The sequence below is a fragment of the Camelina sativa genome, chromosome 17 (genome assembly GCF_030686135.1).
Source record: "Camelina sativa cultivar CO46 ecotype springtype chromosome 17, ASM3068613v1".
Taxonomy (NCBI): domain Eukaryota; kingdom Viridiplantae; phylum Streptophyta; class Magnoliopsida; order Brassicales; family Brassicaceae; genus Camelina; species Camelina sativa.
This window is the reverse complement of record NC_141896.1, coordinates 4,853,598-4,871,408: the sequence shown is the minus strand read 5'-3', so window position 1 is coordinate 4,871,408 and position 17,811 is coordinate 4,853,598. Positions and strand designations below refer to the sequence as shown.

The 17,811-nt window shown below is 33.4% G+C and overlaps 4 protein-coding genes and 3 pseudogenes across 5 annotated transcripts; 3 read left to right on the top strand and 4 right to left on the bottom strand.

Moving 5' to 3' along the window:
* The first annotated feature begins 2,122 nt into the window (after window positions 1-2,122).
* LOC104755434 (DNA N(6)-methyladenine demethylase ALKBH1A) lies at window positions 2,123-4,162 on the top strand. Its single transcript, XM_010477814.3, has 7 exons — window positions 2,123-2,389; window positions 2,481-2,632; window positions 2,735-3,051; window positions 3,141-3,279; window positions 3,375-3,441; window positions 3,535-3,656; window positions 3,766-4,162. Exons 1-7 carry the CDS (start codon window positions 2,289-2,291, stop codon window positions 3,903-3,905), a joined length of 1,038 nt encoding a protein of 345 aa, XP_010476116.1. The 5' UTR covers window positions 2,123-2,288; the 3' UTR covers window positions 3,906-4,162.
* On the bottom strand, window positions 4,087-5,850 carry LOC104755433 (berberine bridge enzyme-like 2 pseudogene; annotated as a pseudogene). The gene has a single exon (XR_015586517.1). The product of XR_015586517.1 is annotated as a berberine bridge enzyme-like 2 pseudogene (transcript).
* Window positions 5,851-6,997: 1,147 nt separating this feature from the next.
* Window positions 6,998-7,684, bottom strand: LOC104755432 (S-protein homolog 21 pseudogene; annotated as a pseudogene).
* A 1,009-nt stretch (window positions 7,685-8,693) lies between these two features.
* On the bottom strand, window positions 8,694-9,360 carry LOC147923330 (S-protein homolog 21-like; annotated as a pseudogene).
* A 177-nt stretch (window positions 9,361-9,537) lies between these two features.
* On the top strand, window positions 9,538-10,887 carry LOC104755430 (mediator of RNA polymerase II transcription subunit 32). Its single transcript, XM_010477810.3, has 2 exons — window positions 9,538-9,713; window positions 10,117-10,887. Exon 2 carries the CDS (start codon window positions 10,124-10,126, stop codon window positions 10,574-10,576), a length of 453 nt encoding a protein of 150 aa, XP_010476112.1. The 5' UTR covers window positions 9,538-9,713; window positions 10,117-10,123; the 3' UTR covers window positions 10,577-10,887.
* Window positions 10,888-10,935: 48 nt separating this feature from the next.
* On the top strand, window positions 10,936-13,117 carry LOC104755428 (uncharacterized). The gene is made up of 8 exons (XM_010477807.2): window positions 10,936-11,032; window positions 11,110-11,296; window positions 11,451-11,721; window positions 11,800-11,861; window positions 12,063-12,261; window positions 12,350-12,446; window positions 12,530-12,612; window positions 12,836-13,117. Exons 2-8 carry the CDS (start codon window positions 11,249-11,251, stop codon window positions 12,841-12,843), a joined length of 768 nt encoding a protein of 255 aa, XP_010476109.1. The 5' UTR covers window positions 10,936-11,032; window positions 11,110-11,248; the 3' UTR covers window positions 12,844-13,117.
* Window positions 13,109-15,392, bottom strand: LOC104755429 (ATP-dependent Clp protease proteolytic subunit 6, chloroplastic). Its single transcript, XM_010477809.3, has 9 exons — window positions 15,079-15,392; window positions 14,927-14,988; window positions 14,763-14,817; window positions 14,249-14,450; window positions 14,100-14,165; window positions 13,872-14,012; window positions 13,725-13,778; window positions 13,508-13,600; window positions 13,109-13,346 (listed from the first exon to the last, which is right to left on the bottom strand). The coding sequence occupies exons 1-9, from the start codon at window positions 15,171-15,173 to the stop codon at window positions 13,299-13,301; spliced, it is 816 nt and encodes a 271-aa protein (XP_010476111.1). The 5' UTR covers window positions 15,174-15,392; the 3' UTR covers window positions 13,109-13,298.
* Window positions 15,393-17,811: the final 2,419 nt, after the last annotated feature.

Genomic DNA, 17,811 nt, shown 5'->3' with positions numbered 1-17,811 from the left:
CATCTTTAAGTGGCTAGCATTTACAATTTTTTTTCATAATATATATTTTTTAAAAAATAAGTAATTAGCTCTAATATTAGATGAATTATCAATTTTACATTTTAATACCATTTGAGATAATCTATTTTTCATTCAATTTTTATTATTTAAAAGTGGCTAGCATTTACAATCTAAGAAAACTGTTTGATACATGGCGAATATTATAATATATGTTTTTATAAAAGAAGTAATTAGCTCTAATATTAGATGAATGATCAATTTTGCATTTTAGTACCATTTGAGATAATCTATTTTTTCATCAAAATTTTTTCATTTAAAAGTGGCTAGCATTTACAATCTAAGAAAACTGTTTGATATATGGTGAATTTTATAAAATATTTATTAAAAAAGTAATTAGCTCTAATATTAGATGAATTATCAATTTTACATTTTAGTACCATTTGAGATAATCTACTTTTCATCCAATTTTTTTATTTAAAAGTGGTTAGCATTTACAATCTAAGAAAACTGTTTGATACATGGTGAATTTTATAATATATATTTTTATAAAAGAAGTAATTAGCTCTAATATTAGATGAATTATCAATTTTACATATTAGTACCTTTGAGATAATCTATTTTTCATCCAATTTCTTTTTATTTAAAAGTGGCTAGCATTTATAATCTAAGAAAACTGTTTGATATATGGTGAATTTTATAAAATATTTATTAAAAAAAAGTAATTAGCTCTAATATTAGATGAATTATCAATTTTACATTTTAGTACCATTTGAGATAATCTACTTTTCATCCAATTTTTTTATTTAAAAGTGGCTAGCATTTACAATCTAAGAAAACTGTTTGATACATGGTGAATTTTATAATATATATTTTTATAAAATAAGTAATTAGCTCTAATATTAGATGAATTATCAATTTTACATTTTAGTACCATTTGAGATCATCTATTTTTCATCCAATTTTTTTTTTCATTTAAAAGTGGTTGTCATTTACAATCTAAAAAAACTGTTTGATATATAATGAATTTTATAAAATATTTTTCTTTTTAAAGAAGTAATTAGCTATAATATTAGATGAATTATCAATTTTACATATTACCATTTGAGATAATCTATTTTTCATCCAATTTTTTTTTATTAAAAGTGGCTAGCATTTACAATCTAAGAAAACTGTTTGATATATGGTGAATTTTATAAAATATTTATTTTTAAAAAAAGTAATTAGCTATAATATTAGATGAATTATCAATTTTACATATTAATACCATTTGAGATAATCTTTTTTTCATCCAAATTTTTTTATTTAAAAGTGACTAGCATTTACTGGCTCTGTTCGTTTTTGAGTCGCTACTGTAGCGACTGGTTTAAAAATATTCCTTTTTGTAATTCTGAATATTGTAAAGGGTATAATTATAAATACTGTAAAATCCCAATTAATTAAGTCATAGAAGAAGATGAAAGGTTCTGCAACTTTTGTGTTTCGAGCTTCTTTTATCTGATTTCAAAAATGGTGATTTGATTATAAAAAAAGTAGCAACAGTCGCTGATTCAGATCATGGCTTGGGTCTCATCGCTGATTTTTCCGGCGACTCCAAATTCTTGATATTCTAGTCGCAGCGATCGAAATTGAAGGCAAGATGAAGAGAGAGAAAGAAGGAGCGAAGGTATTTTTCATGGTCACTGTCGCTACTGTAGCGACTCATAAACGAACAGGGCCACAATCTAAGAAAACTGTTTGATATATGGTGAATTTTATAAAATATTTATTAAAAAAAAGTAATTAGCTCTAATATTAGATAAATTAATAATTTTACATTTTAGTACCATTCGAGATAATCTATTTTTCATCCAATTACATTCATTTAAAAATGGCTAGCATTTACAATATAAGAAAGTTGTTTGATATATGGTGAATTTTATAAAAAAAGAAAACGTCAAAAAAAGTAAATCGCTCTAATATTATTTTCACGAAAACTAAACTATACAAACCATCTAAGACGATCTAATTTACTCCTTTTTTATTTATGTGATAGGGTATATAAAACAAAACTATACTTGAAACGTTCTAAACTAATTTACTTTTTTTTTTTCTTTTTGAATTGTTAATATCATAAAACGATTTTAGAAACAGCAAATAAAAAAGAAAAATATCCTAAAATAACACACAGAAAAAAAAAAAATGAATAGTTCACCTATTAAAAAAAAAAAAATAATAACTCTAATTTAAAACTCGTTAATTCGCACAAGACAGAGAGAGAGAGATTAGACATCGACCGGTGAAGTTGGAAGATGTACGAACCGGCGAACGTCTCTGACGACGCTACGGCTTTCCGGCGAGCTGAGAAAAAATACAAACTTTACTATGAACAGCTTTCTAAATTCACTAGAAAGTAAGTAAAAATCCAATTTCTCTCACTTTTGCGTTTGTTTTTGTATCCCTTCTCCCCACTACTTATATATTTCCTCCACTTGAATTCGCAGGAAGAAGCTCCCTAAGCCAATTGATTTATCTGAATTGCTCGATTTCGATTTGATTCTTCAAGATTTCAACAAAACTGGTGTTTTGCCTGACGGGATTAGGGTTATCGAAGCTGTTGATTCTTCCCCAGTGTTCTGCATCGAGGATCGACCCGGTAAGTTAAAAAATCTCCAATTTTCCAAATTAGAATCCTAAAGACTCAGTTTTTTTGAACAGATTTGTACTTATGGAAGTGGGTTTGTAATGATTTATAAAGGTTTTTACTTTATCCCTGGTGCATTGAGTTTGGAGGAGCAATGCAAATGGATCAAAGAGAGCTTGACGACTTTTCCACAGCCTCCTAATAGAACAAACCACAATGCGATTTATGGTCCTATTGCTGATTTGTTTGATTCAGCTAAAGAAGACAAGGTGTTGGTCCAAGAGGATCTTACCAACAACATATGGAAGTTTTATGAAGAAGAAGAAGGTATTGCAAAGGAAAAAGAGAGAAGTTGCAAAACAGTTTCAGCTTCAGTTCTTTTGAGGAAGCTTCGTTGGAGCACTCTTGGTCTACAGTTTGATTGGTCCAAGGTTCAGATCTTGAACTTGTTTTGATGAGTTTCAGCAACCTATTGTGTAGCCTAAACTGAATGCTGAAACGTTTGTCTTCTTTTTTCCAGCGTAACTATGATGTTTCTCTCCCTCATAATGACATCCCTGATGCACTCTGTCAACTAGCTAAGACACACGCCGCCATTGCAATGCCTGCCGGGGAGGAATTTCGTCCAGAGGGTGCCATTGTAAACTATTTTGGCTTAGGTAGAGTTACCTTAGATTTTGTACTTTCTTGCTTTGGAAAAGGTTAATCTTTCAAAGATGTAGAAGTTTGAATACCTTTTTAACTCGCTCTTTAGGTGATACCCTTGGAGGTCACCTTGATGACATGGAAGCTGACTGGAGTAAACCCATTGTAAGCATGAGGTATCTCTTTGCCTTCTATCTTAGCAATACGTAGTATCATACCTATTTTGAAGCGCAATAGTGAGTTATCTCCCTTGCATTTTCCTTACGCAGCCTTGGATGTAAAGCTATTTTCCTCTTAGGCGGGAAATCAAAAGAGGATCCTCCTCATGCTATGTATCTCAGAAGTGGAGATATTGTACTAATGGCTGGAGATGCCAGGGAGTGCTATCACGGTAACATGCTTCACTTTACACAGTCCTTTGACACTCTATTGCAAAAAGAAGCCCGAGTTGCTCATATTGTTCTGTCTCTGATTTGAGATAATATCTGTTGACTATGCAGGCGTACCCCGTATCTTTACGGACGAAGAAAATGCGGAAATTGGCGCTCTTGAATCAGAATTATCCCGTGAAGGTGGAAGTTATTTCGCAGAGTACATCAAAACTTCGAGGATCAACATAAACATCAGGCAAGTTTTCTGAGTTGTCTGAAGGCTCCTGGTGTCTATAAAAGCATCTGTATTAGCATCGAGCCAGAAGATTTGAGAAGCATCCCTTTGTTATGTTGCGCTATTTTGGTTTCTTATGTCCTTAGGATCATAGAATCTCTTGATTGTGTAAGATATGAGTGGAACTGGGGTAGTTCATACAAAAGCAGATTTGATTTTGCTGAAATTTTGAGGCTTTAGACCGTTATTGATAACATTTTTATAATTACAAAAAGCAAACATCATTTTTCAGATGGCATATATTGTACATACAGATTCGTATATTGTAGTTTTGGATATCAAAAGAAACTCAGTTAGATGCCTAGAAACTAACGCCTAGGTGGTTTGTTAGGCAAGGTAGGTATACTCTGTTCGTCTCTGAAGAAGTTTTGCGGATCCACGGCAGTTTTCACTTTCACCAACCGATCAAAATTCTCTCCGAAATACATCCTCCCGTAAACCTCTGCTTCTCTGAAACTGTTTGGGCCATGGCTATTAACTCCAATATCCAAATCCCTGTAATTGATATACGTGTGTCTAGGGTTCTTGGTCACATAAGGAGCCATGTAGCTATAGAAAGTTCTTGCCTTCTGCAAGAAACTGCTTTCCGCTTCTGTTCCCGGATCTTTCCAGTTCATCGAATGCTGGACTTTGTAAAGCTTAGTTCTGTGCGGGAATGGAGTCTTCGTCGTAGGCACCTCGGTCATTATCCCTCCGTATGGATTAAACACTAAACCTATCTTCCCAACTTCAATCATCTTCTTGAACAAGAAATCTAAACCCTCTTTGGTGATCTCTTTATCGACGAAATCGGATTTCCTTTTAAGGAAATATGCAGAATCAGGGTCACGGTCCAGTAGAATCTCGGGTTTAATCGCTGTGGCGTTATCGTTGTTCGCCCACCACATCACCGACTGTATCCAAGTCATCTCTGTGCAATTCTCCTTCTTCAAACCAAGCTCTGGGAAATCTTTGGTTAGCAGAGAGAAAACATCGTTTGAGTTCCCCAAGAACATAGCCACAACCGATGCTCGAACCGTTTGGATTTTGTTTCGAGTCACAGGCTGTAACAAGAGCCTCATGAATAGACCTGGATCAGTCTTGGGAGCAACGAACTGCCATTTATGGACCATGTCAAGAGCGTTTTCGTCCAAGTTTTTCTCTACTCTAAAAACGGTAACGGTAGGTGGGACGGGGACAAGCTTGATCCTGAAAGCTAAGATCACACCGAAGCTCGCACCGCCTCCGCCGTTAATAGCCCAAAACAGATCTTCTCCCATTGCCTTGCGATCAAGAATCTGTCCATTAACGTCTACGATTTTAGCGTCGGTGACGTAGTCAACGGACAGGCCGTACTTTCTGATCATGTTTCCATAACCACCGCCGCTAATGTGACCTCCTGCTCCAACCGTGGGACAAACTCCGGCAGGAAAGCCGTGAGTTTTGGTTTTTTCCCAAATCCTGTAGTAAACCTCACCTAGTGTAGCACCAGCTCCGACCCATGCAGATTCGGTTGCAGGGTCGACAGTGACGTTACGGAGGTTCGACATGTCGAGGACGAAGAAAGGATTGTTAGAGACGTAGGAAATGCCTTCGTAGTCATGGCCACCGCTTCGAGTTTTCAGCTGGATGTTTAGCGATTTCGTGCAGACGACGGCAGCTTGGACGTGGCTCTCAGAACGCGCAGCGATAACGATCGCGGGTTTGGGAGACGTGGTGGTGTTGAAACGCGCGTTTCGGATGTAAGCACGTAGGACAGGGGTGAAAGCTGCAGCGGTTTTTGGTAAAACAACGTCGGATAATGAGTTAGGAGGAGCTTTCGTTTGGTTTGTGAAACATTGGAGAAAGTTTTGGTAGATTGTGTCGGGAGGAGGTTCGACGGCAAGAGAAGTGGAGACAAAGAATGAGAACAACAAGAGAATTAAACAAAAGATCTTCATATTTTTGTTTTTTTTTTATTTGCCTGTTGAATTTTTCTGTAGTATAAATAGTGCATGGTAGTCGTCTTTAATTTTCTGTTGTGATCCTAATCTTTGGCCATTTTTAGGATTTGTTATATTTGGTCAAAGATATTCTTGTTTCTTTGTTTTTTTTTTGGGTTTAGATTGTAATGAAATCAAGTCAACTATAGAAAGAGCACAACTTTTAGAAGGCATCGTGAGAAAGATAATTGTTTTTAAGAGGTAATGTAGAATGAGGTTAGCTTTGGGAAGAGAATAGACATGTTTTACTTTCACCCTTTTTTAAAACAAAACAAAAGTTCATTTGTCTTTTGAAAGGTTGAGAATTGAAAATAGTTACAGAGCCAAGTCCAATTGGTTTTTTTAAGAATACATTAGATTTATAATTGGAAGTGAAGGAGATTATATGAACCAGAGTTGGTCCTTAACTAAAACTAGAACCAACCAACTCTTACAATTATATGTCCCGGTTCTTAGATATGTTTGCCACAAATGAGCTGAGAGAGAGACGTGGGTTTGCATATACTTGTATCAGTTGCGATGATTTTTAGTTCCGTCTAGACGTCTAGAGATCAAAAGTGGCATGCCAAGAGTGTTTTAAGGAATGCCGACTTTGTTAGCCATGACATATTAAGGTTAAACTTTACAACAAAATCTCAACTAGTATAGTGATCGTAAATTTACAAGATTGGGATGATATAGCTTCAAAATTTGTTACGCAAATAATATGTAGCAAATATTTGTGACGGTTACTTACTAATTAGTGACATTTTCTTGTGATGAAACGACTATTAATTAAGGTTATAAACTTCTCAATATGAAACGACATGTATTCTCGGGATGCTATTAAATTAAGGGAATCGAGCGCCAGAATAGCACAAACATAATTCTCTCCATAAATCATTTTGTAATGTTCAAGGTTTCTTCTACCCACAAATTAAAATATAATACACTCAATTTTTATTTTTGTTTTGTAGGAAATCACCACCACTAAGTTAAATAAATTCTACCAACAAGAAAACATACAATAGAAGAAAAAAAAAAAATCAAAACGAAAACAGAAAAAGATCCTTAAAACATCATTTTTAATATTATAGCGATGGAGTAAAGGTTAAAGAGAAACAAAAAAATAAATTTGTTTTTCTTTGAATCATTATGAAATTGATCTCTCTTTGCTTTTATCATAAGAAAAGAAAAGAGTGACTTTTTACATGAAACAAAATTATAATATAGATTATTATACAAGTATGATCAAATCAGTGATTTGAAGAATAAGCTTTTTGAAAGATTGGATAAAATAGGTCCATAATTAGTTCCAATTGTACATCTTATGGATACGTGTTAGCAGAGTACTGTGATAGATCCCATCGTCTTGAGCAACGTAATTATAGAAGGTTCCGTGAGGCATTCTACTGTCTTGGATATAGGCATCGAACTTCTTATGTACCTTATAATCAGCTCCTTTTGACAACGTACACCAGAAAAGTGTGTGTCCGAAAACTCTATCGTTGAAACTAAAGCTATAATCTTGGCCGTTAGGTGGCATGTATTTTTCACGAACATCGCCGTCTCCAGATTTGCAGCGAACCTTGAGCCATTTGTTGTGTGAAAGACTGTTTCTGAATGTCAACGTCGTCTTTTTCCCTTTAAATGGGTTGGCGGAGTTGACATGCTCCATATTCACAATCATGCAAAAAGCCAAAACAACTAGAAAGATTGAAATATTTTTCATTTTCTTAAAAATTTTTTTTATCTCTCTAGATGTTTTTATTTATTTATTTTATTTTATTTTTGTCGGATTAACTTGTTTGTTTTCTTGTGTGTTTTACAGTACTATATATATAATTGTCTTGTGGCTCTATTTCAGAAATTTCTTTTTTTTTTTGGTCAAAAAGAATTTTCTATTTTATGATTTGTGGTATCAAATCGTTTCCAATTAAGACCAACAATAGATGATGAATGGTGGAGAACCAGGCTTAATTTGTGGTTTGTGGTTTAAATTTTTTTAAAATTTTAATCAGATAATGAGTTAGGAGGAGCTTGTGTTTGGTTTGTGAAACATTGGAGAAACCAAACACAAGCTAATGAGAAGTGGAGACAGATAATGAGAATAAGAAGAGAAGTGGAGACAGATAATGAGAATAAGAAGAGAATTAAACAAAAGATCTTCATTTTTGTTTTGTTTTTTGCTTTGCTAATTGAATTTTTCTGTAGTATAAAATAGTGCATGGGAGGCTTCTCTTATTTTCTGTTGTGATTCTAATCTTTGGCCATTTCTAGGATTTGTTATATTTGGTCAAAGATATTCTTGTTTCTTTGTTTTTTTTTTTTTGGGTTTAGATTGTAATATAATCAAGTTAACATAGAAAGAGCACAACTTTTAGAAGGCATTGGGAGAAAGAGAAATTGTTTTTTAAGAGGTATTGTAGAATGAGGTTAGCTTTGGGAAGAAAATAGACATGTTTTACTTTCACCCTTTTTTATAAAAAAAAATGATAAGTTCATTTGTCTATTGAAAGGTTAAGAATTAAAAATAGTTACAGAGCCAAGTCCAATTGTTTTTTTAAAGAATACATTAGATTTATAATTGGAAGTGAAGGAAATGATATGAACCAGTGTTGGCCCTTAACTAGAACTAGAACCAACCAAGTGACCAACCAACTCTTTACAATTATGTCCTGCGGGTTCTTATGTTTGCCACAAGTAAGCTGAGAGAGACATGGGTTTGCATATACTTATAGCAGTTGCGATGGAGACGATGATTTGGTTTCGTCTAGAGGTTGTAGATATATAGTCAATAGTGGCAAGCCAAGCAGAGAGTGTTTTAAGGAATGGCCGACTCTGTTAGCCATGACATATTTTATTTAGGTTTAACTTTACAACAAAATCTTATTCTTAGCTATATATAGTGATCGTAAAAGATTAATATTTTCTCTCTAGATGTTTTATTTACAACAAAATCTCAGCTATAGTGATCGTAAAATATTAACATTTGAAGAATAAGCTTTTTGAAAGATTGGATAAAAAATCTCCTATTTTTAATATAGCATCGATCCATAATTAGTTCCAATTGTACATCTTATGTATACGTGTTATCAGAGTACTGTGATAGATCCCATCCTCTTGAGCAACGTAATTATAGATGGATCCGTGAGGCTTTCTATTGTCTTGAACGTAGGCATCGAACTTCTTATGTACCTTATAATCAGCTCCTTTGGACAACGTGCACCAGACATGTTTGTTTCCGACAAAATCATCGCTGACATTAAAGCTATAATCTTGGCCTTTAGGTGGCATGTATTTTTCATGATCATCGAAGCTTGTTGCAGAGTTGCAGCGAACCTTGAGCCATTTGTTGTGTGAAAGGCTGTTTCTGAATGTCAACTTCGTCTGTCTCCCTTAAAATGAGTTGGGCTTGGAGTTGACATGCTCCATATTCTGTATCATGCAAAAACCCAAAACAACTAGAAAAATTGATATATTTTTCATTTTTTTCGGATTAACACTTGTTTGTTATTTCTTGCGTATTTTACAGTACTACTATATATATACATATCTATAATTGTCTTGTGCTCTCTATTATCAGAATTTTCTATTTTATGATTTGTGGTTTCTCCAATTAACACCAAACAATAGATGGATGGTCCGGTCTATTATTTGTGCTTTAGAATTTTAAAAAAATTTAATCCGGTCTAGGCCGGTCCGGTTTGTATTAAAACCAGGCGTAATTTTAATTTTTCTAAACCAGTCTTTAACCTAAACCAGACAAATAATACAAGGGACAAAGATGAAGAAGAAGAAGAAGAGTGGCACAAATCGAGAGACTCTGTTCATCTCCGGTGGTAAGTTTCTCATCTTCCTCTCCGGCGGTTTTGGGCTGGTTTCGTTTGGATTATGTCTAAAGATTTCAAATTTTTCCAATTGGATGATGCCGTGAATTGAATGATCTATTCATTGTTTACTTCCGACTTGTGGTTTGCGAAAAAAAAAAAATTGTACATTTGCAGTTTTCGTTATATGTCTATCTCAAAGATGTAATCTTTTCAATGATTTAGCTTCCGTTTGCATCTTTTGTGTTCCTTAGATTTTGATTTGCTTAGCTTTTAGCCATGAGGAATTCAGAATTTAGAGGTTTTAGGGTTTCTTATTTTCTAAAGATCTGTACTTTTGCTGGGCTCTTTACTTGATTCCTATTGAACTTGAAATCTCATGTTGATTTGATGTTATATTCTTGGTTGTGAGCAGTTTTAACATGGATAACATTGTGGACTCATTGAACAAAGCTTACGAGAAGTTTGTTCTTGCCTCGGCTAGTGTTATGGAGTCTAAAGAGAGTGCTGGAGGGCAAAAAGCATCTCTCACTGATGCTGCCTTGGAGAATTTCAAGGAGAAATGGGAACTGTTCCGTGTGGCTTGTGATCAAGCAGAGGAGTTTGTGGAGTCAGTGAAGCAGAGGATTGGATCTGAGTGTTTAGTTGATGAAGCTACTGGTTTAACTACTACTGCATCAGGAGGAGGCCAAACAGCGGCTACTGGTGCTGCGACTAGTCTCCCACCCATTAGTGCAGTAAGGCTTGAACAGATGAGTAGAGCTGTTCGATGGCTTGTTCTTGAACTACAACGTGGCTCTGGTGTAGCTCCTGGCTCTGTGCATTCCTCCTCTACTGGGTTTGATACTAGATTCGCTGAAGACTCGACTCAATAATAGTGTGTCTCTCTGCCTACACACACACACCTTTATAACTTCGAAACAACGCTTACAACCTCAGCTTCATAACTCCTGGAGAAGAAGAGTGGCCATATATATCTTCTGTTACATAATGTGATTAAACCAAGCAAGAAACAACAGTTGGGTTTTGATTTTAGTTGTTCTGATTCCTCATATGTTATGTTTTTTAGTTGTTTCAAACAAACAAAAAAAGGCCTAATTTTGTTGTCTTGTACGTACATACACATACATTAATGTTGTTTTTCTTAATTGGGTTAATCTAATCAGCTTTTAGGGTTTGTACTAAACCATGATTATCAAGAGTTTAAGAAACCCCCAACGAGATTATGATAGCTAACCCCTATATAATTCACAGCAAAACCATGATAATTAAACGCAACAAAAAGAAAAAAAATTTGTCTCAATCACAACAAAACCGTGACGAGAGAAAAGGTTAGAAAACACTTAACTTGATAGAGAGTTTGAACTCTCGACGTCTCAGACTCTCACGATACATCGTTTTTGTTTAGTTTGCAGCATACTAGGTGCTAAAAGAAAAACGGATTCTGGCATCTGGGTCTCTAGACTCTTAAAAAAAGGGTGTCCTTTTTTTCTCATGTCGGCGATCTTCTGTAATTTCGTTTCGAATTCCTGAATTTTTCAGATATTATGGATTTGAATCAATCTATGCGGCTCCTGAGTTCTTGGATTGCTCAAGTAAGTTTTTTTTAGTTCCTTAATTACGAGGCTTTAGTTCATTAGTGCTTTAACGCTTATCAAATTCAGTTGATGCCTACTGCCCTAGTCTTTATATCATTATCTATATGAAATTAGTGATTGAGGATTTGGGTGTCCAATTTTTTTCCCACAGATTGGTGGTTTAGGTCTTGATTTGCTATGGCGTTTTATACACCTTGTTGTGAGCTTGTGGTACATTGTCTCTGGCATCATTGAGGCAGTTGAAAGCTATGCCATATCGTTAGGATTGAATAAAAAGTACAGTTCCATCAATATTGAGAAACTCCGGTGTCTAGCTGTTGTGGTGGACATTGAAGAAGCTAGAGATGTTTCCAAGGTTATTGAGCTTTTGCAGTGGCTAAGAACCATTGGGGTTAAACAAGTTGGTCTATTTGACTCCCAAGGTAGATGCTTTAGCTATTTGTCTCAATTGTTTTTTGTTTATTAATACAAATATGATTTGCTAAAGTTTGCTTCTTTAGGTTTATTGAAGAAATCCAAGGATTTGATCCTTGGAACTGTCCCAGGTTCAGTGTTGTCAGAGGTATAATAATCTCATAGCTTCACGTAGTCTGTTTCTTTGCTCATGAATCACATCTTTAGCTTCTCGAGATATGAAGGACTTTGTATATATTGATATTACTATAGCATGAAAGTATCTGCAAATGATGTCGCTTTGATTTTGTTCCATGAGCTTTAGATTTTAACTTTACCTTCTCAATGTATTTTTGTTCTTCTTTCTCAGGAGATTGGTGAAAAGGATTCTTCGCCTGAACAAAACCCCCTGGCATTAGAATTCATTTCATCTTCTGACAATAAAGAAGCTGTTATGAAAGCAGCCAACATACTTCTTCAGGACTACTTGAAATCTAGTCGTCCCGAGAACGATAAAGGGGAAAACTTTTTTACAGAGACTCATTTGAACGAAGCATTAAGAGTTGTTGGTTTGTGTTGTTTATCTCAAATGGGATTCAAGTCTTTTTTTTTTTTTTAGGTTTCTTTCAAAGAATCTAATGATTTAAAATATGGCAGGTGAGAATGTACATGCACCCGATCTGTTGCTGGTTTATGGACCTATAAGGAGCCACCTCGGTTTTCCTGCTTGGAGACTTCGATACACTGAGATAGTGTATGTGCGTTTTACTCTTTTCTCTTATTATCTTTAGAGCTGTCTCATAGAGGTTGTCTTTCTTGGTAAATGTTTGTTGACAGACATATGGGATCTTTGAATTACATGAGATATGGTTCCCTTTTGAAGGCAATTCACAAGTTCACAGGTGTACACCAAAACTATGGTAAGTCTTTCATCTCCTATTATTTTTGCATGTGTGAGCGCACACAAGTACTTATAGATTGAGAGAGAGACTAGCAACAGAAGATCAGTTCATAGTTCTTTAGACACTAAAGTTTCTACCTTCCACTCGGATTGAGTCGCCCACTAATTTTATTCTGTTTTTTTTTTTTTCCAACAATTTTATTCTGTTGTTTAACTGGGAAGTTTTCGGTTTTTCTTGACAGGAACTTAACGGTGATGAGAGAGCAGAGTTTCAGAGATCAATTTTTGGTTTGTGATTTCCACAGTTATCGTTAGTGAATTCTAAAGGAGACATTATTGGAGAGCTATTTGATTCGGTGCTGCCACAGTTGTTGCCAATTTGTTCACATTGTGTTTTTACAGTTCTATGTTACATACACTCAGTAGTACCCAAACAATATATGCCTTGGCATTGTATAGGATTTTTAAGTTTTCAACTGAATGAATAGTAACAGACCGACCAAACCAATCTGGTCTTTCTTAAAGTTCCGGTATGCTTGGTTATCGTGTAACAAAAATAGAACATAGTTTTTTGTTTACTAGACTGTAAAACCAAATAAAACAAACTGGTTTATACACAAATGTCAGTTACAAGTGTTCATATTCAAATGAAACTGGAAGCTTTAAACATTGCAATGAGCTATCTCTGTGAATTGTCATGCTGCTTCAGTACTCTGTTTCCAATAGACCATCAATAAGCCCAAACTCAAGAGCCTGCATAAGAAAATAACCGAGATAAATCATATGCGAAAGATCATGAGGAACATAACAAAAAGACAAAGTCCATGAGTCATAGCTCGACAGAAGGAATTCGAGTTAATATATTATACTTGATTTGTAATATTAACTTAACCGAGAGATCAGCGGCAAATTACCTCAGATGCGGATAAGAAACGATCTCTTTCAGTGTATTGCTGCACTTTTTCAAGAGGTTGTCCAGTGAAAGCTGCATACATCAAGTCAATTTTCTGCAAGTAGAGACAACCAAAGAGATCAATCAGATCAACCATTCAAATTTTAGCTCCAGAGACTCGCTCGATCTGTCATATATTCTTACAGAAGGAAGCATGAGGATAGAAGAGAGAGACTTACTTGACGTGCTTCGATGGCTTCATTCACTTGTCTCCTCACGTCCTCCACATGTCCCTGCAAAATTATGTTAGCAAGAAATCAACTAAGTTCATAGTCATATATGACTCCAACTTAAATGGTATTAACAAGAAGATTGAAGAGCCATACTCCACATCCAGTTTGCGGCTGATGTATCATGACACGAGTATTTGGCATTGCATAGCGCATTCCTTTTTCACCTCCAGCAAGAAGAAGTGCTCCTTGGCTTGCAGCTACTCCAAACGCCACAGTTCCAACTTTAGGCTTTATCTAAAAATCATTTTGGAGCAATATTCAAAAGGTTAATATACCAAAGTTTCTGGGTGGTGAAAACGTTATAACAGGAACAAAACTTACCCAAGACATACAGTCATAAATTGCTAAGACGGAGTAGGTGCTGCCACCAGGACAATTCAAGTAAATCTGTAACAAAAGATTACTTCTAAGTAAATATAAGATTTTACTTTATTGAAAAAGTGACTGGGGAAAAAGAGCTATCGACTAACCAGGATGTCGGATTTATCATCAATAGAAGCGAGAGTTACAAGCTGAGATATGACTCGCTGAGCCACCTGTGCGTTAATAGGTTGTCCGATGAAGATGATGCGGTTGCGGAATAACACAGAAGAAAGGTCTAAAGGTCCTCCAGGGGTCATCACTGAAGGCATCACAGGCGGGTTTCCTTTTTTCGCCTCAATCACTCCAAATCTAAAGATTGCAACACATAAACAAAATCAGTTGAACACACTAAAAAGAGAAAGGTTGAGCTATCTCTATCAACCAATATACAACCATATAATCTATGGTGGCATGTATTATCAATACTAAAACCAAGAACTCTAACAATCAATCTACCTTAGAGAAACACATAGAACTAGATAGTAAAAGAGCTAAAAGACTTTAAAGAGTGCCGTAGAAACACGAATGGCAGAGTGAGCTATTGTAATTTCAATGGTGAAAACATAAACTTTGAGAGAATGGTGAATTCATAACTAGAGGGATGAAAGAGATAGAGATGACCTTGGATCCTTGTTGTCAAGCTTTATTGGTGACCCAGTAACATTACTCGAAAGTCCTGAATCAAACACAACCCAATCTTAAGACACAAATCACTAGTAGCAGCAAACAACTCAGTGCCAACATTTTAGAAGAACCTAAACACTCCCAAATGCTTTTAAAGTTACCAGCTTTCAATGAATCTCCATACGGACTCGGCAGAGCTGAAACTATCCGTCTAATAGGATTCCTAAACATTGGGTCATGGAATCAAATTCTTAATTGAAGCTGAACCATAATCATGTGAAAGAGTGTGATTGGGTTTACATAAAGGTAGTACCTTTGATTGTGAGATAGATACGAAGTCAGATTAGGGTTCCGAGTTCGAGAAGAGAAGGAAAGACCGAGAGGAGGTGAGATTGCCAAACCCGCCATTACCAGAGCTCAGCTTTCTTGAGTTTTTTTCTTTGTTCAAAGCATCAAAAAGACGATTTTTTTTGGTTTTCCGGGTTTCAGGCGTGGATAGATGACAGAGGACGGCAAGACTCAAAGGTTACTGTTTGGACACAAACTTTAACTGAGCCCAACCAAGGTACAAACAGAGCAACAGGTCCAAGAGGCTCTGCCTGAGTCATAAGGTTTTAAACGCCCAAAATAAATAAGTATTATATATATAATCATTTAATAATTTCAGAAAACAATACTTTTTGAGAAAATGAACTTTTTTTTAGCATGATTCATTAGTTATTAACTGTTTGACCACAATACTTATTTCCCCATATAATACAGCATTCAAAATTAATTAGCTTGTTTTACATTGATTAATTTTTTCTTATACAAGTATATTTCTATTCTTATATGAATCTCATTATTTTAAATATAAATTCATTCACCTTAACTTTGTCCTGTTGAATTGTGTAAAAATTAGATTTTGAATGAAAAATTCAAGATTTAGTCATTTGTTGACAAACAAAGATTTAGAATTTTGATAGACTCTACAAATGTTGTGATCATGTTAATGACCAACTTTAAAACCATCTTATTATATAAATACAAAAAAAAAAGATCTAGTAAAATTAGATTAATAATTAGAATTTAGATTTAATATTTTTTAAAATATATAAATAATTACCTGCTGTTAGTTATATATAAATTTTCTTTTTATTATAGATTTAGAATTTTTCTATTTTAATTATTAATTAGTTTAGTAAATTAAAATTAACACATGTTAATATCTTATCGATACAATCTTGACATGTGTATTATATATAATAATAATTTAATTAATTTCAGAAAACAACACCAATTCGATAAAATTATGGAAAATAGTACTTTGTGAAAAAATGAACTTTTATGGCACCATTATGATTTATTAGTTATTAACTACTTGACCACAACACTTATTTCCCCATATAATACAGCATTCAAAATTAATTAGCTTGTTTTACATTGACTGATTTTTTCTTATACAAGTATATTTCTATTCTCATATGAATCTCATTATTTTAAATATAAATTCATTCACCTTAGCTTTGTCATGTTGAATTGTGTAAAAATCAGATTTTGAATGAAAAATTCAAGATTTAGTCAATTGTTGACAAACCAAGGTTTAGGATTTTGATAGACTCTACAAATGTCGTTATCATGTTAATGACCAACTTTAAAACCATCTTATTATATAAATACAAAAAAAAATCTAGTAAAATTAGATTAATAATTAAGATTTAGATTTAATATTTTTTTAAATATATTCTCTAAATAATTACCTGCTGTTAGTTATATATAAATTTTCTTTTTACTATAGATTTAGAATTTTTCTATTTTAATTATTAATTAGTTTAGTAAATTAAAATTAACACATGTTAATATCTTATCGATACAATCTTGACATGTGTATTATATATAATAATAATTTAATTAATTTCAGAAAACAACACCAATTCGATAAAAATATGGAAAATAGTACTTTCTGAAAAAATGAACTTTTATGGCACCATTATGATTTATTAGTTATTAACTGCTTGACCACAACACTTATTTCCCCACATAATACAACACTCAAAATTAATTAGCTTGTTTTACATTGACTGATTTTTTCTTATACAAGTATATTTCTATTCTCATATGAATCTCATTATTTTAAATATAAATTCATTCACCTTAACTTTGTCATGTTGACTTGTGTAAAAATCAGATTTTGAATGAAAAATTCAAGATTTAGTCAATTGTTGACAAACCAAGATTTAGAATTTTGATAGACTCTACAAATGTCGTGATCATGTTAATGACCAACTTTAAAACCATCTTATTATATAAATACAAAAAAAACATCTAGTAAAATTAGATTAATAATTAAGATTTAGATTTAATATTTTTTTAAATATATAAATAATTACCTGCTGTTAGTTATATATAAATTTTCTTTTTATTATAGATTTAGAATTTTTCTATTTTAATTATTAATTAGTTTAATAAATTAAAATTAACACATGTTAATATCTTATCGATACAATCTTGACATGTGTATTATATATAATAATAATTTAATTAATTTCAGAAAACAACACCAATTCGATAAAAATATGGAAAATAGTACTTTGTGAAAAAATGAACTTTTATGGCACCATTATGATTCATTAGTTATTAACTGCTTGACCACAACACTTATTTCCTCACATAATACAACACTCAAAATTAATTAGCTTGTTTTACATTGACTGATTTTTTCTTATACAAATATATTTCTATTCTCATATGAATCTCATTATTTTAAATATAAATTCATTCACCTTAACTTTGTCATGTTGAATTGTGTAAAAATCAGATTTTGAATGAAAAATTCAAGATTTAGTCAATTGTTGACAAACCAAGATTTAGGATTTTGATAGACTCTACAAATTTCGTTATCATGTTAATGACCAACTTTAAAACCATCTTATTATATAAATACAAAAAAAACATCTAGTAAAATAAGATTAATAATTAAGATTTAGATTTAATATTTTTTTAAATATATTCTCTAAATAATTACCTGCTGTTAGTTATATATAAATTTTCTTTTTATTATAGATTT